The 25488-nt window shown below is 43.0% G+C and overlaps 1 protein-coding gene across 3 annotated transcripts in view; it reads right to left on the reverse strand.

The window, feature by feature from the left end:
* Positions 1 to 6282: 6282 nt before the first annotated feature.
* The window catches only part of LOC139386316 (sodium channel, voltage-gated, type II, beta), a 28368-nt gene continuing 9162 nt past the window's right edge, over positions 6283 to 25488 (reverse strand). Inside the window, exons 2-6 of one of the 3 annotated variants that reach the window (XR_011629032.1) lie at positions 12331 to 12497; positions 10397 to 10607; positions 9076 to 9271; positions 8137 to 8207; positions 6283 to 6637 (exon numbers count right to left, since the gene is read on the reverse strand). Coding sequence is in view for 2 of the 3 variants with exons in the window: in XM_071131837.1 (XP_070987938.1) it covers positions 6610 to 6637; positions 9076 to 9271; positions 10397 to 10607; positions 12331 to 12497 (602 nt within the window). In the remaining variant the exon portion in view is untranslated. Of the gene's footprint in view, positions 6638 to 8041; positions 8208 to 9075; positions 9272 to 10396; positions 10608 to 12330; positions 12498 to 25488 lie in introns of those variants that run through there. The other 2 variants (XM_071131837.1, XM_071131838.1) reach the window with 2 other exon arrangements.

The raw sequence follows: 25488 nt of genomic DNA on the forward strand, positions 1-25488 counted from the left end.
GTTTACTCTTTGTTTTGCACGTGTGGTGTCCGTGAGATTGTTTTATTTCTTTGCTTTCCGCCACGGGGACCTTGACAAGGTGAGTGACCGTCTTGTCTGAAGTTCTGAACCACTGTGTTGTGGCAAAGGTGAAAGGTGTTGTAGCCACACATTCCTAATTGTAGTTCTACTGCTGTACGTTCAGTGTTTTGCGTCGTGTGATGGTGATCAAATGTGTGTGTGTGTGTGTGTGTGTGTGTGTGTGTGTGTGTGTGTGTGTGTGTATGGGCTATGCGTGTGGAGTAAAATAAAATGATGACCGGTTCTGGAGGTAGTTTGTCCAAATTATATGTTCTTGTGTAACGGCTGGCAGTGGCATCATTGTGTAAGGAGCAATACTGTGTGTACCTATAAGTTCTGATAGAGGTATTACTTGCTTTATTGCAGTTAGCTGTTGAAAGGGCAGTATTGCAGTATGTCGTGAATTAGGCCCCAAAAAACATCAACTTTGTAAAGTGAGTCTTCTCAGGTGACCTCTCAAGATAACTTCAGCATCTTCATTTTCAGCACCACGTGGTGTGCTTTTACGCGGGATAGTAAGAATTTGCATGGAACGTTATTACCACAGTGCAATGTATGTAAACCGCATTCAGCCGATAACCTCTGTTTGTGGCGTACATCATTGAAAAAAACCTGTCTCAAGTGAGAGTGACGAGTATGGCTTCTAAAGAGCCCGAGAGACGTACTGTTCAGTGAGATGGACTGCGGTGTTGACGCTGGTGTGTTTAGACGTTGGAGTCAGTATGACTGTAGTCGAGCAAATGGAGTGCAGCATGTCAGAGATTCAATAACTCCATGACGGGCTACTGTGAGACATCAGCGTGAAATAAATGGTTTCCGCTGATGTTTTTTTGGGGGGGGGGGGGCAACCATTGACCCAAACATCTGACGATTTGACTGGCGTAGAAATCTGACTGGTGATTTAATGCCAGGATCAAACATGTTGGATCTATCTTGGCACGGCACTAAAATGAAAACATCTGGGCTGTAAGAGTCGCAGCTTTTTTTTCTGATGGACACGATCAGATGCATTGTGCATGGGCACAATGCATTTTGGGGAGTAGACATAATTTTTTTTTTTTTGCAAGACAGGATGTACCACTAGATGTCCTGTCAGGTCATCATGGTGGATATCGATATCTTTTATGCTTGTGATGGGTAAGTTGTTATGTGCATTGATGGCTAACCCACTAACAATTTGATAACACCGTAATCATCAAGATTAGACAAGTAAAGATACACTGCCGTGGTTGTTTTTAAAAGCAGTTTAACAGTATCATTCAGGAGGTGTTCGGAAGTTTAAACACTGCAGTCAGATATCTGTTTTGAAATGGCTGGGGTCCAGGTGGGATGTGTCCTCTGTCGACAGTTCCAGCATCCACCACCATGTTCTCTAGGGAGGCTTCCTCAGACCTGCCCAGGGCCTTGGTACTCTGGGGAAGAGGAGGCTAGGACTCATGTGGGGTTGACTATTTTCATGATCAATTGCGACTGGGCTATTTCTTCACGAACCAGCCAGAGTAATCCACAACGGAGCTGAACCTATCAATAGGCCACGACATGGAGTTCTCTCAAGTGGGTAAGACTAATCTGGTCTAGCACTGAGAAGCAACAGTCATGTATCTGGCGCTGCGTGTCTGGGTAAGTTTGTAACTATTAAATGTTTTGACGCTCATTGTTAATATTTCTCAAGAGCGGTTTGGAACTATTCCATCTAACTTTAAAAGGAAATAGTACTTTCCTCTGAGACTGAAATTTTTTTCAGACATATATTTCAGACATATATTTTTTCAGTTTGTAAAAATAATAACTTAAATTCATCATTGGGCTTGGTATTCAGTATGTGGCTCTCATCAGACCCAGGTCTGTTGAGGTATAATCAGCATGACTAACAGTCAGTAGTAACAGTCAGTAGCTAAATACAGGCTTCAGAGAGGGAGACTGATTTTCTCTTGATCAGGATTTCACAGAATTGAGAGGCTTTTTTTTTATTTAACCAGGCAAGTCAGTTAAGAACAAATTATTATTTTCAATGACGGCCTAGGAACAGTGGGATTTGTACCTTGCCTGTTCAGGGGCAGAACAACAGATTTGTACCTTGTCAGCTCAGGGGTTTGAACTTGCAACCTTCCGGTTACTAGTCCAACACTCTAACCACTAGGCTACCCTGCCGCCCGTGTTTTAAAGGGGAGCGGAGGAAGGAGAAAGAGTGAATAACTCCAATGGGATGATGACTTAAGAGCTGAAGACTGGAGAGCTGGAGGAATTAGAAGTATCGTGTGTTATGTAATGCAGTTAAGATCCCAATAGAGAAACCAATAAATAGCTTGGCTATGGTCTTCCAAGTTGTATATTCTGAGACCAGATTTACTGACGGCTATGTAGGAGTTTTAACTGTTTCAGTAATACACTCCTGGCAAAATACTCCAGCTTTTAGTGTTGGCAGCTCCCTCTCCTTCCACAAATACACACCTCCAGCACGCGCACACACACACACACACACACACACACACATACACACACACACACACACACACACACCTATACCTATACCTAACTGACTCTAGGGCAAACGGCTGAGGTGATATAATTGCTGGCACTGGACAGCAGCTGCGGCATTTTTGACCTAGTATGTCTGAGTAGGATTTGACCTGTGCAACGGAGTACTTGTGTGTGTCTATAACTGAGTTTGTGAGCATTCATTTGTCCCCTTCAATCCTGTCTGTGCCGGAGACCCCTCAGTTGGCTTATCAAGCCACAATCTGCAGTGACCTTTTGACCTTGCTGTGATCTAAACCCCCGCCAGGCCTATTTATTAAGAACCCTCCCACTGAGACCCAAATGCCTGCACTACAAGTATTACACATTCATCCTCTGTCCCTCTCCTCCTCTTTCCCTCCACCTTCCCCCCTCCCTTCTTCTCCAGGCTCCAGCAGAAAAGCTGACCTTCCTCCCTCTATTTGTCTCACTTTAAGAGAGCCAGAGGGAGAGAAAAATGGAAGTGTAGAGCGAGAGAGAGAAAATCTATCTGCAGCTTGAGTCACAGTCCCCCCCCCCCCCCCCCCCCCCCCCACCACCACCACCCCCCCTCTCTGCCCAGCAAGATTAAGTCTTTGGATGTTTCTAAAGTGCTGCCCAATGGTAGTAGCTACACGCAGCACGCTGGTGCATTGGCCATAACCCAGCCTCCTTACAGCCTCCACACTTCACCTGCTATAACTAATCACCCCTTCTCACCAGTAGTAATTCCACGGCGCAGTTTTAGAGCTAATTTGCCAGGGCTTAGTAAAAAAAATTTAAAAAAATAAGCTAATTTGCTGACAATAAAATGCACACTGTAATATTTATGTACTCATTTTTATTTCAAAATACAATATTGATTACAGCTCATTCTTAGAGACACAGTGCAGTGCAAGCATTTCGGGTGTCCGGTGCGAGAGGGCCTGGTTAGAGCCATGCGTCACAGAGGAACACTGCAGTAAAAACATGCATGATCACACAGAGACAGACAGGGGAAACTCCGGAACCTCCACTACTATCCCAGCTAGCTACCCAGCATTCAGGACTCCAGCGGAGATGTCAGAGTGAGTGACAGGAGAAATGGAGGTCATGTTGATTTCATTAGGCTACACATTTTGTTTCCTTTTGTTTTCGGATCATGTGCTTTGTCCCCTACCCATCGGTAGCACTGTGTGTCTGTGTGTGTGTGTTCGTGTATAAAATACAGTACAATCTAAATTATAATTTTTGGGGGGTTAATTCTTGAGGTACCATCATTACTTTGGAAATTAAGTCTGATTGTGACCTAGAGATATATTCTCTGGTTAGGACAACAAGCTTCCCAGACTTCTAACCATGCATCTAGCTGATGTCTCAGACTCCATACAAACTGATTAACACCACAGTCACAATTGCACAGAAGTTGAATGAATTCATATAGTAATTAGTAATGAAGTCATTCTAGAAAGGGAGCGTGTAAACCCTACAAGTGGAGATCAGCATTGACCTTCCACTGTTATATTAATGATCTTTCAGACGTGAGCTCCCCAAACTTAGGCCAACTTACCAATGACCAAGTAATGATGGCTACCAGAACGTCAACAGCTAGGACAACCACAAAGTCACATCATAAAGTACAAATTACATAACTGCGTGGTACAAAATTCAACAATGTCAAAATACAATACTCAATCAAATGAAATCTAAACTAGGACGGATCTGAGGAGACAAATAATAAGAAACAAAGTGTGCAAGAAAGAAGCTTTAGCAGTGAATAACGTAAAGGCAGACTATGAATGCAGTGCCCATTGCAGAGACAGGGACAGACTGTCTCCAGATGAGGTAGGGCACTCCTGGGCACAGAATCAGCGTGGCCCCCGGCTTTAGGCCTTAAAACCACATCAGACAACACCAGAGGCACCCAGTCATATTCTGCCAACCTAAAGTCACACTCACATAGTCTATCTGCTCCCTCAACACTGTCTGTTGGAAAATACAAAGCCAAGACGTTTAAACACAAGGAGCAAATGAACGTAACATTTGACAAATTTTCACTAAAATAAATAAATGTTACTATTTTAAGGTTGTGATATTGTTTAGCAAATATTGTTTAGCAAATCCACAGTTTATACTTTGTGTGATCCTTCACAGACTTACATACATTACAAAACTTGTGTGATAATGTAACGTAAGCCCTACATCTGTGAGGGTAGTTTCAAATTCAATGTGCAAGAAGTGGAATGATTGATTGTATATTCATTTCATTAAGTAGTTGCTACGTCCACTTGGACATCTCACGTTGTCTCCCAAATACATTCACAACCAGTGCAATACTAATATAGCTAAATATGTAACATCCAAAGAACATCCAAGATCAATTACCTCAGAGGAGAGAGGCCTCATACATTCCAACATTGATAGTTTAAGACAGTGAGGACCACACGTAAATAGCGACAACAATCAAAGCACACCTCTAGAGTACCGCTTGGTATTTGGTCAAAACGTATAAATATATGTATCCGATATAAATTTTTCTCTATTGTACTTTTTTTTCTGTTTTCCCTGAAAGTGCTCAGCTTTTATGTATGTGTAGGCCTCGGCGTGTGTACTTCTGGTGTGCAAAACAGCTACACGGCTGTATGTGGTGTTTGAAGCTTATGTGTTGGATCACGTATAGTCAATGTGTCTGTGTGCTCATTTGAGTGTCAACGACCAACTAGGGCCGGACATTCAGGTGTTGTGTAAGGGTTACTGCACGTGGACAAAAGGGGGACATCATTTGGGGATTGGGTTTTTTGTACAATGTCAGTTAGTATATAATGTCAGACCATTAATGATCCATCAACTGTAGACAGAATTGTGCCTGTCTTAATGTGTGCAAAAAAATGCCATGCTTATGTATGATATTGTACTAGCTTCATTCATAGCGATACACATGTGTGTTGTTTCTATGTATGAGCAAGCAACACAGGCTAAAATATCATATTGAAGCAAGGGTTCAGAAGAGTTGACTACTGATAAAATCATGCCTGGCTTCTCCATTAAGGGAGACTCTGAGTTTGAAGGAAAGACACTCGGACACTAAGGACACTAAAACACATTCTCAAATACACACACACACACACAAACACACACATATTCACACATGTGTATACACCCACACTGCTCGTAGTTACGTCTGAAGGTCATTCAGCTTATACCCTGTACATAAAAACTAACACACACAGCCAAAAATCCACCCACCCCATTCTCACACAGAAAGGTAGAATTTGGACACACACACACGAGCTGTCAGAAAAAAGGGAACTTTTTTGCCCCAGCCATTATGCATCGCTAAGTAATGTGATGGAGCAAGAAAATTAGAGCGAGAGAGAGTGAGCGAGCGAGAGCAAGCGAGAGCGAGAGAGAATTATATGATTTGGAAGTAAATCATTTGTTACCCAATGGTGTGGCAAGTTAGAAGACAACAATTTAAGAGAGCGATACAGAGAAAGCGAGAGAGAGAGAGAGAGAGAGAGAGTGAGAGAAAGAGAGAGCAGGATCTTTCCCAGTAATCACGGATGTCAAACCATCCATTTACTCTACAGATGTAGGATCTTAATTTGAGCCAGTTTTCTACAGCAGGAAAATAGTCCTGCAGCAACAGGAAATGGGAATGATTATGTGGATTAGAATGAATTGATATTTTTCTAAGAGTTGATGCATTTTCCATTAGGGAAAACTTCAGATACAATACACAAAACCTCCAATACAATACACATTTTAAACATACTGCATTGTAGGAAAGTTATGCTGCTACAGGGGGATCAAATTAAGGTCTTACATCTCTATCTTAAGCTAAACCACAAGCGAGAAAAAGGGGAAAGAGGAATGTCGTTTGGAGACTGCCGTCTACTAGTCGCCTACACCTTTTGTGGCCCCCCGTCGAAGAAGATAGGAGATAAGACTGACTGAAGATAGAGGCAGGGGTGGCGTGGGTGGCGTGGCTGGTGGCTGGGGCTTCCCATAGAGGAAGGAAAGGAGGCGGCGTGGGCTGAGGCAGATGCTGGACGAGGATTCAAGCAAGGGTCACTATACATCTTCAGGCAGGAATGCTTTCCTGAAGGTTATGGTTCATCGGAAACAGAGAGGCAGGGAAAGAAGAGAGCAGAGATATATATATGAGCTCAGCGATACAGTACATACAGTACCCCTAATACCAACACACTAAAGAGATGTCTCACAGAATTAAAGTCACATAAGAGTAGAAGACAAGATAGTTGAAACATCTAGGTCAGTGCTTCCTAAAGTAGGCACTGGTTGTCTTGCCAACCAGTGACTTGTTTTTAAGCTGATTTCCATGCTACTGTTGTTGTACAGTATTTACATCCCACTGTCGGACCAGGGGGAAATGTTGGGACGTATACTAACTTGTACAATCCCATACATCAAAACACCGACTGCAACACACACACACATCACCGTATCACATTGGCTAGGACCACAATGTAAGCACATCAATAGCTACTGTGCAGAAACAGGAAGGGGTTGATATCTCATAGAGTTAGTGTGGAAAATGTGTTAGCTACTAGTAACTCAAAACCTAGTTAAAACGCACAAACACATTGACCTGAGACATGGCTGTAGATTGCTATAGCTTAAAAAAGAAGAAGCTATGACACACACATTTGGATAGTCTCTTTGTAGACGCTCTACATAATATCTACAGACATTTCAACTAACGCTAACCCTATCTCTAACCCTAACCTTAGCTCTTATCGTAACCCTAAACTTAACTGCTTACCCCAATCGTAGATCTAACCTTAACCCTCACCCGTATTCTAAACCTAAACCTAACCCTAACCCTAAACGTAACCTTAGCGAGAGGTTTCTTATCAACATACAGATTGTTGATAGAATGACCATGAAAATCCGGACTATCCAAATCAAGCGGGACCCAAATTCCTCTTGGAACCTAGCCATGTGTCAGGTCAAACAAACGAGTGCAAACTAATGGACAAACTCTAACTTGAGATGCAGTGAGCACGTGTAACTTTTCCTTCTCCGCGAATCATGTTAGACGACAGATTTGTGCAGACAAGTTCTGTGTTTGTGTCTGAAGCCAGGCTTGAGCCCTACAGGCTTTCAGAATCAGAACTGATCAGATCTAAGGCCCGGAAGAGAGATAATCAGGTAGAAAAGAGGTAGAAGGGAGAGCAGACCAGAGGGGGAAAGGCAGGATAGGATTGACCATTGTACTGGATGAGATCAGGACTGAGGTTGAGAGTGAGAATGTGTCTCAACAGTCCTTTCCATGTCTCCTGTCCTTCATGACCACTGACACATGAGATCACGTTGATTTAATCTATCGTCCTTTCACATCAGTGGTCATACAGGAAATGAGCCAAGGATAGACTATTATTTTGAGACTGTCAGGACAGAGCCTCATATTTAAATATCAAACAGAATTTGAAGTTTCCATTACATGGTAATGAGAGAGAGAGAGATGAACAGCAAGGTTTGGGACAAAGGAAAAAGGATGAAGGCCATGAGTGGCCACTTCTTCTTGGCTAACTGGGGTCACATGACCAGCACAAAACACCAATCACAGATTGTTACCAGCGTGAGGGAGGAGGTTGGGCTCCAGCGAACCTTGGGCCTCCAGGACCATGCAGGCCGGTTATAGCTGCCTGGCTCATGGCAACATAAACACACAAACATACACACACATGCACACGCACACACATACCCGCAGGAACACACATTCAACATACACACAAATAAAAAAAAAGAAGAATAAAAGAAGGGGAAGAGGGGATATTTGTCAGCTTTGTTCAACCACAGCCAGGGTGGTTTCAAAAGAAATGTATGAATCCACTTATACATTACACCGGACATATTTCTGGAATGTGTTTCCATAACATCTATATTTTGTGAGGTTTCTGGGGTTATTCCAGAATGTTGTGGCCTGTTAGGTGTAAAGTATGGACCACCCTGTCAGTGCACATTCTATGGACAGCTGTAAGAGAAAGGGAATTGGAGTGGATTTCAAGACTCTCCGGGTTTTGCCTCAAGAGCATTGCCTCGAGTAGATGACAGAAAATGAGAGAGAAAAGGACCAGCAGCAAAGAGAAAACAAAGAGAAGGAGAATAGCCTAAATCAGGGGACACATTATTATAATTTCACAACCTTGAGAAAGAGTTAGAGAGTAAAACAATATACAGATGTAGGATCTTAACATGATCACCGTGTTGCAGGATAACTTTCCTGCAATGCAGGACATGTTACACTTATTTGAGGTTTAAAAACTGTTTCTGAAGTGTGCAATTTCTACTTAGAAATTTCAGAATGGATTTTTCCTTACAAATGTGTAAAATCCAAGAAAAATGTCCATTAATTATAACACACAAAATAATTCACATTTCATGTTGCTGCAGGATTACTTTCCAGCTGTAGCAAACTGGCTGAAATTAAGATCCAACATCTGTAGAGGTGTCGAGGAAGAGATAGACGTTCTAGAGGAGGATGGGTAAGTTAAAACAAAGAGGGGATCTCACTTGGTTCCCTCCTCGGGGCCCCCCTCTGCATCCAGCTTGCCCTCTTCCTCCATCTTCTGCTCGTCAGAGATGAGCTCCTGTTTCTTGTGACGCCGTATACACTTCACCACCACCATGGACAGGATGAGCAGAGCCAGGGCACCGCCGACTGACGCCCCGATCGCAACCGCTATGGTCGAGTCCCGCGGGGGAGGCACTGTGGAGGGGGAGAGGAGAGGGGAAGAGGAGGTGAGACAGTTCTGTAGATGGAGTGTATCGTTGGCAAAGGGCTGATTAAACCACAGTGTGAGGAAACAAAAAAAGGAGAAGCAATGCCCTTTTATGTGTTTGTGTGTCATCATGCATATATGTGTGTGAGACCATCATTTGTGAGAGGCAATGATTCTGAGGTGAGCTGGGTTGGCATGCCCATCAATATTTGTATTCATTTTTTATTTATTTAACTAGGCAAGTCAGTTCTTATTTACAACGATGGCCTACCCCCCCAGCCAAACCCTCCCCTAACCCCGACGATGCCGGGCCAACTGTGCGCCACCCTATGGGACTCCAGATCACAGCCGGTTGTGATACAGCCTGGGAATGAACCAGGTTCTGCAATGACGCCTCTAGCACTGCAATGCAGTAACTTAGACCACTGCGCCACTCGGGAAGTAAATAAGTAAAAAGCTGTATAAGTGTTGAGTCATCACGTCCTGGGCTGAAGGAAGGTTGAGACCAAGGGAGAAACGAAACACAAGCAGATGAGGAACTGAGGGATGGAGGGATGGATTGGTGAGTGAATGGATTGATGTATGGATGAATAAATGGCAAGACCAGGGTACATTTATTGATGACATGCTAGCACACAAGGCCAGAGTTGACCACAGATTAGTGCTGAGCGATCAGTGCTTTTTGAGGTCGTTTCGGATTAGGTTTTATTATTTTAAAAAAATATATATTTTTTTTTAAACAATAACAACACAATGCTTTATGTGGGTTGAATGCTCTAACAACACAGAATAAAACGGCCAATAAAAATCCTATGATGTTAGTGACCGCCCATTACTGCTTTTCACTTATTAACCATCATTTATTCACATTACTTTACTTTATTGTTATATTCCAAGTTACCACCTCATCTCTATAGAGCTGCTGCCTATGCGGTCTGATGAAATCACGATGTTCGTAGATCTTCAAAGCATACAAGGCTTACTTTTATGACCGCTGAATGCCAACGATCAATCACTGAGATCAACTATTTTCAGGCTCGCGAAGAGACTGCTCAGTAACTTGCCCCCTATCCCTGCTATTGCTTGCTCCCTTCCTTTCCCCCTGCCCTTACATTCTGTGACGACAAACATGTTGATGATTCCGTGGCCCTGGATGCGGTCGGGGGGGTTACGGACGTAGCAGTTATAGACGCCCTCGTCCGACAGCTGGACATCAGAGAGGGTGATGGACAAGTCGTTCTTTTCCAGGTTACCCACAAACTGCACCCGGTCACTGAACCGGTCTGTCCGCAGGGGCATCATCCCCTTCTTATAGGTCATGAACTGGAAGAGAGAGGAGGAAGAGGGGGATTAGTAGAAAGATAAATAAAAACAACATGTTTTCTGTCTAACCCAGGACTCCCTAGAAAACAGTGGCAATTGTTACTGAGTACAGATGTAGGACCTTAATTTGATCACTCTTTTGTTGCTGAGAAATGTCCTGCACTGCAGGAAATGCAGATGAGCTTTGTGTCAAAAGCTTGGACACACCTAATCATTCCAGGGTTTTGCTTTATTGTGACTGTTTTCTACATTGTAGATTAATAGTGAAGACATCAAAACTATGAAATAACACATATGGAATCATGTTGGAAGCAAATAAAAGTTTAAAAAAATCAAAATATATATTAAATTTGAAATTCTTCGAAGTAGCCACCTTTTGCCTTGATGACAGCATTGCACACGCTTGGCATTCTCTCAACCAGCTTCATGCGGTAGTCATCAGGAATGCATTTCAATTAACAAGTGTGCCTTGTTAAAAGTACATTTTTTGAATTTCCTTCCTTCTTAATGCGTTTGAGCCTATCAACTTTAAAACATGAAGGTGAGTCAATCCGGAAACTTTGAAAGTTTCTTCAAGTGCAGTCGCAAAAAACATCATGCGCTATGATGAAACTGGCTCTCATGTGGACCGCCACAGGAAAGGAAGACCTCTGCTCCAGAGGATACGTTCATTAGAGTTAACTGCACCTTAGATTGCAGCCCAAATAAATGCTTTCACAGAGTAACAGACACATCTCAACATCAACTGTTCAGAGGAGACTGTGTGAATCAGGCCTTCATGGTCAAATTGCTGCAAATAAACCACTACTAAAGGACACAAATGTGAAGTAGAGACTTGCTTGGGCCAAGAAACATGAGCAATGAACATTAGACCGGTGGAAATCTGTCCTTTGGTCTGATGAGTCCAAATTTTAGATTTTATTTTTCCAACTGCTATGTCTTTGTGAGACGCAGAGTAGGTGAACAGATGACCTCCGCATGTGTGATTCCCACTGTGAAGCATGGAGGAGGAGGTGTGATGGTGTGGGGGTGCTTTGCTGGTGACGCTGTCTGTGATTTATTTAGAATTCAAGGCACACTTAACCAGCATGGTTACCACAGCATTCTGCAGCGATAGGCCATACCATCTGGTTTGCGCTTAGTTTAGTTTGTTTTTCAACAGGACAAATACCCAACATACCTCCAGGCTGTGTAAAGGCTATATCACTAAGAAGGAGAGTGATGGAGGGCTGCATGAGATGACCTGGCCCCCACAATCACCCGACCTCAACCCAATTGAGATGGTTTGGGATGAGTTGGACCACAGAGTGAAGGAAAAGCAGCTAACAACTGCTCAACATATGTGGGAACTCCTTCAAGACGGTTGGAAAAGCATTCCAGTTGAAGCTAGTTGAGAGAACCAGCTTAAATAAATAAAATGAAATGAAACACATCGAAATAGATGGAGAAAGCATGGCATTAAAAAAGCAGAAAGAGAGAGGAGAGAGAGTTGACAGGAAAGCTGAGGATGGAGTATGCAAAAGAAGAAACAAGATGAATCTTACTGTATATCATGGCAGAGTCAGGAGTATGGTGTCCATTTTAGCCTTACACCTTACCCTTCCTTGAGTCAGTCCTCACCTTACTTGAGTCAATCTGAGCCAGAGGGTGTCCTAAAATGGACACTGTGCATCGGCCTGACATTGACACAAGACAAGGGCAGACACACGGTCTGGTCTCTCACCATCTCCTCAGTCTCGTTGGTGTTCTCCTGGTAGGTCCAGTTCATGGCAAACTTGTTGACGTCCATCTTGTAGCAGGAGGTGAAGATGCACTGGATCCTCACCATGGTGCCGTTCAGGACGTTGATCTGGTTATGGACCAGGACATCCATACTGGACACAGGGCAGGCTAGGAGAGGAGGGGATTGGTCAAGAAACATAGATGTGCTAAACATAGATGCCCCCCCCCACAGCTACTCGCCCAAGCATCCCCAGCTTCTCCTTTACCCAAATTTAGATAGCAGATGTTCTGAAAGAGCTGCAAAACCTGGACCCGTACAAATCAGCTGGGCTTGACAATCTGGACCCTCTATTTCTGAAACTATCCGCTGCCATTGTCGCAACCCCTATTACCAGCCTGTTCAACCTCTCTTTCATATCGTCTGAGATCCCCAAGGATTGGAAAGCTGCGCAGTCATCCCCCTCTTCAAAGGGGGAGACACCCTGGACCCAAACTGTTACAGACCTATATCCATCCTGCCCTGCCTATCTAAGGTTTTCGAAAGCCAAGTCAACAAACAGATCACTGACCATCTCGAATCCCACCGTACCTTCTCCGCTGTGCAATCTGGTTTCCGAGACGGTCACGGGTGCACCTCAGCAGCGCTCAAGGTACTAAACGATATCATAACCGCCATCGATAAAAGACAGTACTGTGCAGCCGTCTTCATCGACCTGGCCAAGGCTTTCGACTCTGTCAATCACCATATTCTTATCGGCAGACTCAGTAGCCTCAGTTGTTTTAATGACTGCCTTGCCTGGTTCACCTACTACTTTGCAGACAGAGTTCAGTGTGTCAAATCAGAGGGCATGTTGTCCGGTCCTCTGGCAGTCTCTATGGGGGTGCCACAGGGTTCAATTCTCGGGCCCACTCTTTTCTCTGTATATATCAATGATGTTGCTCTTGCGATTCCCTGATCCACCTCTACGCAGACGACACCATTCTGTATACTTCTGGCCCTTCCTTGGACACCCTGCTATCTAACCTCCAAACGAGCTTCAATGCCATACAACACTCCTTCCGTGGCCTCCAACTGCTCTTAAACGCTAGTAAAACCAAATGCATGCTTTTCAACCGTTCGCTGCCTGCACCCGCACGCCCGACTAGCATCACCACCCTGGATGGTTCCGACCTAGAATATGTGGACATCTATAAGTACATAGGTGTCTGGCTAGACTGTAAACTCTCCTTCCAGACTCATATCAAACATCTCCAATCTAAAATCAAATCTAGAGTCGGCTTTCTATTCCGCAACAAAGCCTCCTTCACTCACGCTGCCAAACTTACCCTAGTAAAACTGACTATCATACCGATCCTCGACTTCGGCGATGTCATCTACAAAATAGCTTCCAATACTCTACTCAGCAAACTGGATGCAGTTTATCACAGTGCCATCCGTTTTGTTACTAAAGCACCTTATACCACCCACCACTGCGACCTGTATGCTCTAGTCAGCTGGCCCTCGCTACATATTCGTTGCCAGACCCACTGGCTCCAGGTTATCTACAAGTCCATGCTAGGTAAAGCTCCGCCTTATCTCAGTTCACTGGTCACGATGGCAACACCCACCCGTAGCACGCGCTCCAGCAGGTGTATCTCACTGATCATCCCTAAAGCCAAGATCTCATTTGGCTGCCTTTTCTTCCAGTTCTCTGCTGCCTGTGACTGGAACGAATTGCAAAAATCGCTGAAGTTGGAGACTTTTATCTCCCTCACCAACTTTAAACATCTGTTATCTGAGCAGCTAACCAGATCGCTGCAGCTGTACATAGTCCATCGGTAAATAGCCCACCCAATTGACCTACCTCATCCCCATACTGTTTTTATTTATGTACTTTTCTGCTCTTTTGCACACCAGTATCTCTACCTGCACATGACCATCTGATCATTTATCACTCCAGTGTTAATCTGCAAAATTGTAATTATTCGCCTACCTCCTCATGCCTTTTGCACACAATGTATATAGACTTTTTTTTCTTATTGACTTGTTTATTGTTTACTCCATGTGTAACTCTGTTGTTGTCTGTTCACACTGCTATGCTTTATCTTGGCCAGGTCGCAGTTGTAAATGAGAACTTGTTCTCAACTAGCCTACCTGGTTAAATAATGGTGAAATAAAATAAAAATAAAAAATAAAAAGTAGTGAGTTCATTCACAAGAAAGATCATTCTGATTACACACATATGTACCGGAGATCGTCACTTAAACAAACTGCTATCTATTTCAAAGGTAATTTGTTTCTGGGTCAGTGAAGTCCTCTGTAAAGCAACCACCATCAGCAGAAGGTACAATAGTACGTAGATAGAACCGTACTGTAGTAACACCTCGCAGTGACTCACTCCTGCACCGGTTACTCTTTAACGCAGCTCTAGACACACCCTGTACAGCACTTCCCCCTCTGCAGGTGCCCTGAACCATAATGAAGGAGCTGCATGGGAACGAATGCTTAGACAGCACTTTGAACAGCCAGAGCGGTTGAAGCGGTGGTTCAGCTGTATGCACAGAGGAATTCAGCCCGGTAATTCTGCCCCGTAATCATTCCACTCATATTTGTGACGGTAATCGTTGTTTGGAGATTGGCGGTTATTGCGGCGATGGCTTATCCACGGGAACGGGCTAAAGCGTCAGAAAAAGGAGTGGACTGGATCTCCGGAATGTGTAACTCATTGAGGCACTGAGGCAGAACTGTGCTGTATACCTGTGCGTGCCTTATAGTGTTGTGTCTGTGATCTGCGTATGATGACGTTGCACAGTATTATCTGTTTGTGTGTGTATGTGTGTGTGCGTTTGTGTGTGTTGTGTGTGTGTGCAGGGCCGGCACCAGAACAAATCAGTTGGATGGGCCTTTGACATCCATAGGTGGGCATGTTCTTTCACTGGACCTCCTATTTGTGCACACGCTTGTGTTGGAAAGATTTTTCAAATACTGAGGAACACTACTGCCTCAACACTGTACACGTCAGCTACGACAGCGACTGAAATGACTGCAACACAACAAAGAGCTGCAGTTACTGACCCTGAACCCTAAACCTCAACCAAATCTCGTAATGAATCATGTGGAAATTGAGCAAGTTGGTCAAAACATATTGATACAACAGTAGCTGAGATGGGGAGAAGTCTGTCCATAATAAAGCGTTACTCTGCCTTCTTAACAACACTATCAACAAGGCAGGTCCTACAGGACTAGTTTTGTCGCACCTGGACTACTGTTCAAACGTGTGGTCAGGAGACTTAGAAAAATTGCAATTGGCTCAGAACAGGGCAGCACGGCTGGCCCTTAGAAATACACAGAGAGCTATCATTAATAATATGCAGGTCAATCTCTCCTGGCTCAAAGTGGAGGAGAGATAGTCTTCATCACTACTTGTATTTGTGAGAAGTATTGGCAGCAGATAATGGAGATCCATAATAAATACAAATACAAGGCGAGAGCACCAGTCTCTGCCACATGGACACATTGATACACTGTGGTCCATTGGCGGCTAAAGAAACGAGGGCATAGAACTCGGAGATAGCCTATAGGCCAATGGAGCAGTAGACCTATAACTTCCATCGTCGACTAAAAGAAAATACATAGGACAGCCTACAAAATAAAATTAATAGAAAATATCCAGGCTGAAAATGCCGGTTCTTTCAATCACATTCATCTCTCTACTACGCCTTCCTTTGACTTGAGTTATTGCTAGTGACGTATAAAATCATCAACTGGGTCCGGCTACGAACTTGTAACATTGTATCAACAAGCCTATTTCAGGCCATAGCCTATTTCCCGCGCCATTGAGCTTGGGACAGACAGCAGTTTTTACGAAGTTTCCACTGTATCATCAGATCATGATCATATTTTGCTCTTTCACACGGAGGCTTGGTGATCAACGACAGTCGTGATGGAAAGATGTTTCAAATACTGAGGAAGTATAATTCGCAATGGATGTTAAATAATACATGTAAAAAACGGACTTAGTTTACAACGCGTGGGGTGAAAAAAGAATTACTGAGAAGATCAGCTTATTCGTGGTGGAAATGGTGAGTTAAGACAATCAGAATGCAGCAGGCCAGGTAAGTTACTGTAACTAATACATGCATTAATAGAAATTATTGTAGTCAAATGACGGGGGATTAACATTACATTTGTTGGCCTACTGGTGACATACAGTCGTGGCCAAAAGTTTTGAGAAGGACACAAATATTAATTTTCACAAAGTTTGCTGCTTCAGTGTCTTTAGATATTTTTGTCAGATGTTACCATGGAATACTGAAGTATAATTACAAGCATTTCATAAGTGTCAAAGGCTTTTACTAACAATTACATGAAGTTGATGCAAAGAGTCAATATTTGCAGTGTTGACCCTTCTTTTTCAAGACCTCTGCAATCCGCCCTGGCAAGCTGTCAATTAACTGCTGTCAATTAACTTATGGGTCACATCCTGACTGATGGCAGCCCATTCTGTTATAATCAATGCTTGGAGTTTGTCAGAATGTGTGGGTTTTTGTTTGTCCACTCACCTCTTGAGGATTGACCACAAGTTCTCAATGGGATTGTGGTCTGGGGAGTTTCCTGGCCATGGACCCAAAATAACAATGTTTTTTTCCGCAAGCCACTTAGTTATCATTTTTGCCTTATGGCAAGGTGCTCCATCATGCTGGAAAAAAGGCATTGTTCGTCACCAAACTGTTCCTGGATGGTTGGAAGAAGTTGCTCTCGGTGGATGTGTTGGAACCATTCTTTATTCATGGCTGTGTTCTTAGGCAAAATTGTGAGTGAGCCCACTCCCTTGGCTGAGAAGCAACCCCACACATGAATGGTCTCAGGAATGCTTTACTGTTGGCATGACACAGGACTGATGGTAGCGCTCACCTTGTCTTCTCTGGAAAAGTTTTTTTCCGGATGCCCCAAACAATCGGAAAGGGTATTCATCAGAGAAAATGACTTTACCCCAGTCCTCAGCAGTCCTGTGCCTTTTGCAGAATATCAGTCTGCCCCTGATGCTTTTCCTGGAGAGAAGTGGCTTCTTTACTGCCCTTCTTGACACCAGGCCATCCTCCAAAAGTCTTTGCCTCACTGTGCATGCAGATGCACTCACACCTGCCTGCTGCCATTCCTGAGCAAGCTCTGTATTGGTGGTGCCCTGATCCCGCAGCTGAATCAACTTTAGGAGACGGCCCTGGCGCTTGCTGGACTTTCTTGGGCACCCTGAAGCCTTCTTCACAACAATTGAACCGCTCTCCTTTAAGTTCTTGATGATCCGATAAATGGTCATTTCTTGCTGGCAGCAATGTCCTTGCCTGTGAAGCACTTTTTGTGCAAAGCAATGATGACGGCACGTGTTTCCTTGGAGGTAACCATGGTTGACAGAGGAGGAACAATGATTCCAAGCACCACCCTCCTTTTGAAGCTTCCAGTCTGTTATTCAAACTCAATCAGCATGACAGAGTGATCTCCAGCCTTGTCCTCATCAACACTCACACCTGTGTTAACGAGAGAATCACTGACATGATGTCAGCTGGTCCTTTTGTGGCAGGGCTGAAATGCAGTGGAAATGTTTTTGGGGGGATTCAGTTCATTTGTATGGCAAAGAGGAACTTTGCAATTAATTGCAATTCATCTGATCACTCTTCATAACATTCTGGAGTATATGCAAATTGCCATCATACAAACTGAGGCAGCAGACTTTGTGAAAATTATATTTGTGTCATTCTCAAAACTTTTGGACACAACTGTACAGTATGTCATGGGAAATTGATAAAAAATAAACAATCAATGGGCAAACAATTCACACAATGTATCAATGAATGCACAAGAATAGGCAGGAGACAACTGAGCGCATTCTGGAGAGTTGAGTGCATGCATTCTGGAGAGAGACGAGCCATATATTTCCTGCACACCCCTCCCCTTCTTCTGGTTGCAACATTTTAAATTATTCTCAAGACACATTATCTTCACACGTTTTAGGTGCTTTTCACTGACTGCCGCAACTCAATCAGCTAGACCTATTGACACGCCCACTACCCAAATTGCGGGCTTCCCAAATAGTCATAGGCGTACACATTTGTCATTTAAAACAATCCACAGTTATTTTTTATCAAAGAAGCTAATGATCCTCTGTGGCTAAGTCATGCTCTCTGGTGAAGTACTTTGAATGCTTTTATTTAGACAGGAGTAAATATGTAATTTTGCAAAACATAAATTTTATTTTAAGGGAAGCCATTATCCTAACAGTGCTCTGTGCACCCGCCAAACATTCCTTTCCAATTCTCAAGAGGCTGAAACCAGAGATTAGTATATAATGACAAGATGCTCATGTTTCCCCCCTAACCATGGGAGTCGTTGTCCCAAAGGCGGTAAGGCAGGCGACAAGCTTAGGTCTGCATATTATGCGCATAGAAATGCATTGGGCTTACTCTGGACAGCTTTTGGCGAGAGTGAGCCCTCTCGCTTTACCTCTTCCTCTCTGCTGAATCTCCACCGGATAAAGAATTGGAATGAGCGAAGCAGCGCCCCTCTGTCTCACTATATGTAGCCCATGTATCTGATGCTGTCTGGACCAAAACAGTATGGCAGGTCATACTATTTCTGTCCAGACAGCATCAGATACATGGTCTACACATAATGAGACAGAGTGGCAGTGTTTTGTTCGCTCGGATGCTTTATCTGAAATTGATGCATTTTTCTCTCAGCGCACGTCTCGGTCAAATAAATGATCAATATTTCAATGTTTTATTTGGATGGGCAAGGAGGATGGGACACGCCCCCTAAGACCCGCCCTTAAACGACGGCCCTGTGTGTGAGTGCCTCAGTGGGATGTGTGTGTGTATTGGTCTGAGTGTGGCAGTTAGTGAGTACAAGCACGTGCGTGATGGCCGGGGTGGGACGGGTGCGTTTGCTCGGCTCTGCACCAGTCTGCCGAGTTTTGTGTTACTGGACAAGCTCCTCCTGCTGCTGCAATCACTCTTCATCGTACCGGGTCTCTGCAGCAGCTAGACCCTCTAATCATACCCTCATATCTCTCTCTCTCTTTCTCTCTCTCTCGTTCTCTCTCTCTCTGTTTGTGTGCTGTAGTGGTGCAGTTAGAGTCCTTCGGATCACTCACTTCCTCCCTCTCCACTCCTCTCCTCCCTCCCTCCCCTCCCTTCCTCTCTCTGAATCAGGTGTCATCTGGAAGTACCGCATTACAGCACCTGCTTAGAGAGGAGGGAGGGAGGTAGGGACAAATAGGCTGACATCCCACAATATACATACAAGCATGACGCATCCCCCCACACACACACATATGTGTGCTCACACATAGACCTATAGCTACACATTGGCAAACATATGCACACCCTGTATGTCACACACACACACACACGCACGCACTCAGCCATGCGCACTATTCTTTACTGATGCTATGTCAATGTCTTCACAGCCTATGCCTATTCCCATTTATCTATATACAGATGTAGGATCTTAATTTGAGCTAGTTTGCTACAGCAGAAAAGTTATCCTGCAGCAACAGAAGAATCAAGGCCAACATTTTAAAGAGGAAATTACAAACTTTTGAAGCCTTTTTAAACCTTGAACACATTACAAGTTTGTATTTCCTGACGTGCAGGAAATTCTCAGCAACAAAATAGTGATGAAATTAAGACCCTACATCTGTACTGTATCTAGCGCATCTGTAGGGTGAGTACATTCCCACACTGAGGAGGGGTTTACTTGACAGTATGTCTATCACATCCTTTAATAAACATACACAATCAGCTAATCCCATTCACACTTATTCAGCTGAAATGTCTGAATGACAATCAAAATCTACATCTCCAATGTAATGGGAAGCAATTGGAAGCTACTGTGGCTCCCTGCCAATACTAAGAGACGAACTAACCTAACCTGAGTAGCATCTGGTTCTGCAGGGGGAGTCCAATGAAAGTCCCCTCTATCTTTTGTGCAAGAGGCTTTGGTTGGGAATGTTACATCACGTCAGTAGCGACCACGTATGATGAGTCGACGTTTATCACACATGAACATTGAGCTACTTTTTACCCGCTTCTACACTGCTGAAGGTACTGTCATCTCTGGTAATATGCAAAAAATAGTTCAACTCTATCTTGAGTTGTACATGTATGCTATCTGTACATGTTACTGGGAGTTAAGAATATGTCTGATGCTAAGATCATTGTCTCTACATGTACTGAACTATACTAGTACAATATGTGTAGCATTCTGAGAGAGAGATTATGTCATCCTATAAGGCAAGTCTGTAAATGGTTTTAAACACCAACATATGAGCCAATGCTTTTTTTTCTGCACCACTCGATCCGCTATTTCAAGGCAGGAAATACTGCAGTGTACCGCCCTCGCCCTCCCTCCCTCCGTCCTTCTTTACTCTCCTCTCCTCTCCCTCCCTCCCTCAGCACACCCGATATCTCCCTCCTCTCTCTGTCTTTCAGCTTTTTTTTTCTGAGGCTCAAGGTCATTGTAAAAGAGAAGGTAAAGACTAAGGTTGTGGCGGTCACAACATTTTGTCAGCTGGTGATTGTCAAGTAAATAACTCTCGGTCTCAATGTAATTTATAGTCAATTAACATAAACATATTGAGCATTTTTTAAAAAACATTTATTTAACTAGGCAAGTCAGTTAATAACAAATTCTTATTTACAACGACGGCCTACCCCGGCCAAACCTGGACAACGCTGGGCCAATCGTGCGCCGCTCTATGGGACTCCAAATCACGGCCGGATGTAACACAGCCTGGATCTCCTGGCTTCCACACATAGCCTGCAAGTCAATGATGCAGACCTTTGGAACGTCTACATTTGAACATTTCAAAAGACTCCATGTAATACAGCTTACACCTTCACAGTAAATCCATTATTTATTTTAGACAGGTCGAAATAAGCATGATACGAAGAAAATGTCATCTATTTCAGAAAAACAGAATAGCATACTCTGCGTTGTCCTTATGTTAGATCCTGATCTGGCTATGCCAAGTGGCTGTGGAGTACACCAGTTAATTTAGCAGACAAGATTTGCATAGAATTCTGTGGCATTATTTTATAGTATGAAGAATACTGTGTTGAGCAGTTCTGTGTTGAGCAGTTAACAAAGAAATAGGTACACCTAGATGCTTAATTTAGAGTAATTAATGTAACTTTAGTTGTTCTACAAACGCTGGGCTATATGTTCTGATTTTTAATACATTGTAAGGCTGCATAATGCGAATCTAATGATGATTTGAAAAAGTAGCTTGAAAGGCATGTACACACTTCAGGCTGTACACACTTCATCAGTCTCTCATTCACAATTTTTGACAATCACTTGACAATGCCTTGAATTTCATGGTGGTATCCTCTTTGTGTGTCTTTAATGCACACTAAAAAAATCCATGCCTTTTGTGGCCAGTGGCCAGTGGCTGTTTTAAGGCAATGTTGTAAAGGTTGTCTTCGTCGTCTGACGACGAGTATGAAATATCGGACCAATGCGCAGCGTGGTAAATGTCCATGTTCATATTTATTTAAACTCAGAACACTAAACAAAATAACAAAGAGAATGAAACGAAACGAAACAGTTCTGTAAGGTGACATACACTAAACATAAAATAATCACCCACAAAACACAGGTGGGAAAAGGCTACCTAAGTATGATTCTCAATCAGAGACAACTATCGACAGCTGCCTCTGATTGAGAACCATACCAGGCCGAACACAGAAATACAACAAAGAAAAAAGAACATAGACTATCCACCCCAACTCACGCCCTGACCAAACTAACACAAAGACAAAATAAAGGAACTACGGTCAGAACGTGACAAATGTGGCTGACGCAACAGATCAGAACGTTTAGCTTAAAATGTTGATGAACTATAAGGCCATTTTTTTCACATTATAAGTGCACAATGCGCACACGGCAGTAGTCTATAAGTGCAAAAGTTCCATTAGCGGGAAAACACCATTATCAAAAGTGAATGGAAATGCGATTAGGCATTTAATGCTTTTATTATAAAGGTGCATTTTTATGGTGAAAATGATCCCCAAACTCACGCCCTGTTTATGTATGCCAGTTAGGCTCTACACCCCTTGTAAAGTGGATTAACGTGCTTAATTTTAAGAAGTTATTTGGCCACTTTACTTGTGATACAAACCTTATCAAAGCATACAGGCCTATGGGCTAGGCTAGATGAGGTGTGCGACTATGATTAGAAAAAAAATAACACAAAACAGACTTTGTTTCTTGCGACCCACTGGGCATCATTCACAAGTGATAGGCTAATATTGTCACCCATTAGACTATTTTTACATTTTTTTATAATATGTTTATTATTTTCCAATAAAAAATCTAATAAAAAAGACAGCAATACAAACAATGACATTCATTGTACTGTTGAATGGGATGGCTAATTTAGAGGACAAAACAAAACTTCACTCACACATACACAAAATAAAACAAAATCCTATTAGGTGGTACATGTATAGGAAGACAGCATATAGTCACTACAAGCAGTGTAGTTAAGCCAAAAAATAAATATTGAGTGGAGCACAGCACAGAGTAGCAGCAGATCGTCAACCCAGTTATGAAGCGGGACTAGACCATTTATCCAGTATCGGCGGCCATATTTTGTAAAACATTGGACTTCTATTGGAGGTATTGTATCAAATCTTTTCCATATGTATTACATTCCCCAAATTCCGTAACCACATTCCAAAGGTAGGTACAGTCTCCAGTTTCCACAATTACAATATGAGCCCCTTGGCTAATAGAGTACAAAGAGAGACAGCTTTCCCTTCCTGGTTATTCCCATAGACTGTACCAGACAGAGCGATCAATGGGTCTGGGGCTAGAACTCTATCAAAGGCTCTAGATAAGTAATCAAAAATGAGAGCCCAGTAAGCATGTAATTTAGAAATAAGTAGGTCAATGTCCCCTCATCATGCTTGCACCTCTCATACAGTGGTGAGGTGTCCGGGAATATTTTATGCAGTTTTACTTTTGAGTAATGTAACCTGTGTATCACCTTAAACTGTACAAGATCGTGTCTGGCATTCACTGAACTGTGGTTTATGTTCCTGAGAGCTTCTACCCAGTCCTCATCTGAGATTTCTGAACCAAGTTCTTGCTCCCAAGCCCTTTCAATGGTGTCTATGGATACCTCTATGTGGGCAGTCTAGAGACTGACCCTTTTGAATGGGGTTTGACAAAGATCAAGCTATCTAATGTAGGACTATTTGGCTTCATGCCATACTGTGGGATATGCGTCCTTACGAAATTCCTGATTTGGAGGTATCTAAAAAAATGTGTTGTTGGCATGTTGAACTTTCCCTGTAATTGTTGAAATGAAGCTAACTGACCATCTATGTATAGATTACCAATTGTTTTGAGCCCCTTCTCCCTCCACTGTGAAAACACCATATCATCCAATGCAGGGTGGAAAGCATCATTCAGGCAAATTGGGCTGTAAACAGTGGGTATGTTAAGAAAATACCTAATATGTTTCCAGATCCTAAGCGAATGACAAATAACTGGGTTAGAGTTATAAGTGGATTTTTTCACATTTGATGGGCTATTAAGAAGTGCAGGGAGTGAGGAACGTTGACAGGAGGCCTGCTCAATCAAAAGCCATGAAGGCATATCCTTCTGTCTCGTCGCAGGTAAACTTTCCCTCCAGAAAGACACAGTGTTCAGATTAGCAGCCCAATAATACAGTTTAAAGTGAGGAAGGCCAAAGCCCCCCTCTATCTTGTACTTGCATAAATGCTTCTTTGAAATTCTGGCTGCCTTGTTATCCCATAAAATGGAGTTACTATTTAATCCAGTTTCTTAAAATAGCTTTGTGGTATGAAATTGGGTAGATATTGGAAGAGGTAAAGAAACCTGGGTAGGACAACCATTTTAATAGTGTTTATACGACCAACCAAGGAGATAGGCAGAGTTTCCCAAAAATCTATATTTTGTTTAAGCTGATATATTTTCATGTCCCAATTCGCTTTCAATAGCTGATCAAGGTCTCTTGTCACTACAATGCCAAGGCTTGTGAACTTGTCCATCACTGTTCTAAACGGGGTAGATTGCAGAAATTGCATATCCACAGGCCGTGATATTGGCATCAACCCACTTTTTTGCCAGTTTATATTGTAGCCAGAGAAGGAGCCAAATGTGTTTATCAAGTTAAGTAAGGGTGGAATAGAAGTTTTAGGCTTGGACAAAAACAAAAGAACATCGTCTGCATATAGGGAAATTTTGTGCTGTGTCCTTTATGTGCTGTGTCCTTTATTTTAACAGAAGCTATATCGGCACATGCCCGAATGCGAGTAGCAAGGGGTTCCATGGCTATAGGGAAGAGAGCAGGCGAAATAGGGCCCCCCTGTCGGCACCCCTTGAACAAGCGGAATGACTGCGACGTTTCTTGATTGGTTACCACGGGCGCCATTGGGTGTGCATAAATAATTCTTATCCAATTAATAAATTCCTTTCCAGACCCAAAGTGCTCCAGAACCGACATCATATACTTCCACTCAATCCGATCAAACGCCTTCTCTGCATCAAGAGCTATTACCACTGCCTCAACCTCAACCTTATGATCATGATATGATGTCGGAAATACAGTATATGTTTTCAATCGGTTTGCCAATATCTTTGTCAACACCTTGTTTTCTATGGGGAGTAACGACACGGGTGATAAGACGACATCTCCATGGAATCTCTATCTTTTTTTCAAGATCAGTGCTGTTGTAGCCTCATACAGTGTTTGCGGGAGTTCTGCATTTTCTTTGGATTGTTTAAACATTGGCAACAGAAGTGGAGATAGACTGGCGCAGTACTTCTTATAGAATTCTATTACATATCCATCGGGCCCAGGGGCCTTGCTGTTTGGACATTGTGCTATGGCTGTGTTAATTTATTCTAAAGTTATCCCTGCATCGAGTGCAGCAGCTGCCCCCCTGTCCCATTAGACTATTCTTGATTTAATCTTGTCTTTACAGATACTACATAATGTATATGTGAAATTTGTTTTGATTTAGAATGGACCATTATCTTGCACCTGTCTCGGAACAGGGCCAGGGGAAAAAATACATGTAATCTATTCACTTAAATAGCGAATAGAGGCCGCTTTTTCCGTGGTTCATTTTCATGCCAGGTAGGCTATAC

Source organism: Oncorhynchus clarkii, chromosome 27 (genome assembly GCF_045791955.1).
Source record: "Oncorhynchus clarkii lewisi isolate Uvic-CL-2024 chromosome 27, UVic_Ocla_1.0, whole genome shotgun sequence".
NCBI lineage: Eukaryota > Metazoa > Chordata > Actinopteri > Salmoniformes > Salmonidae > Oncorhynchus > Oncorhynchus clarkii.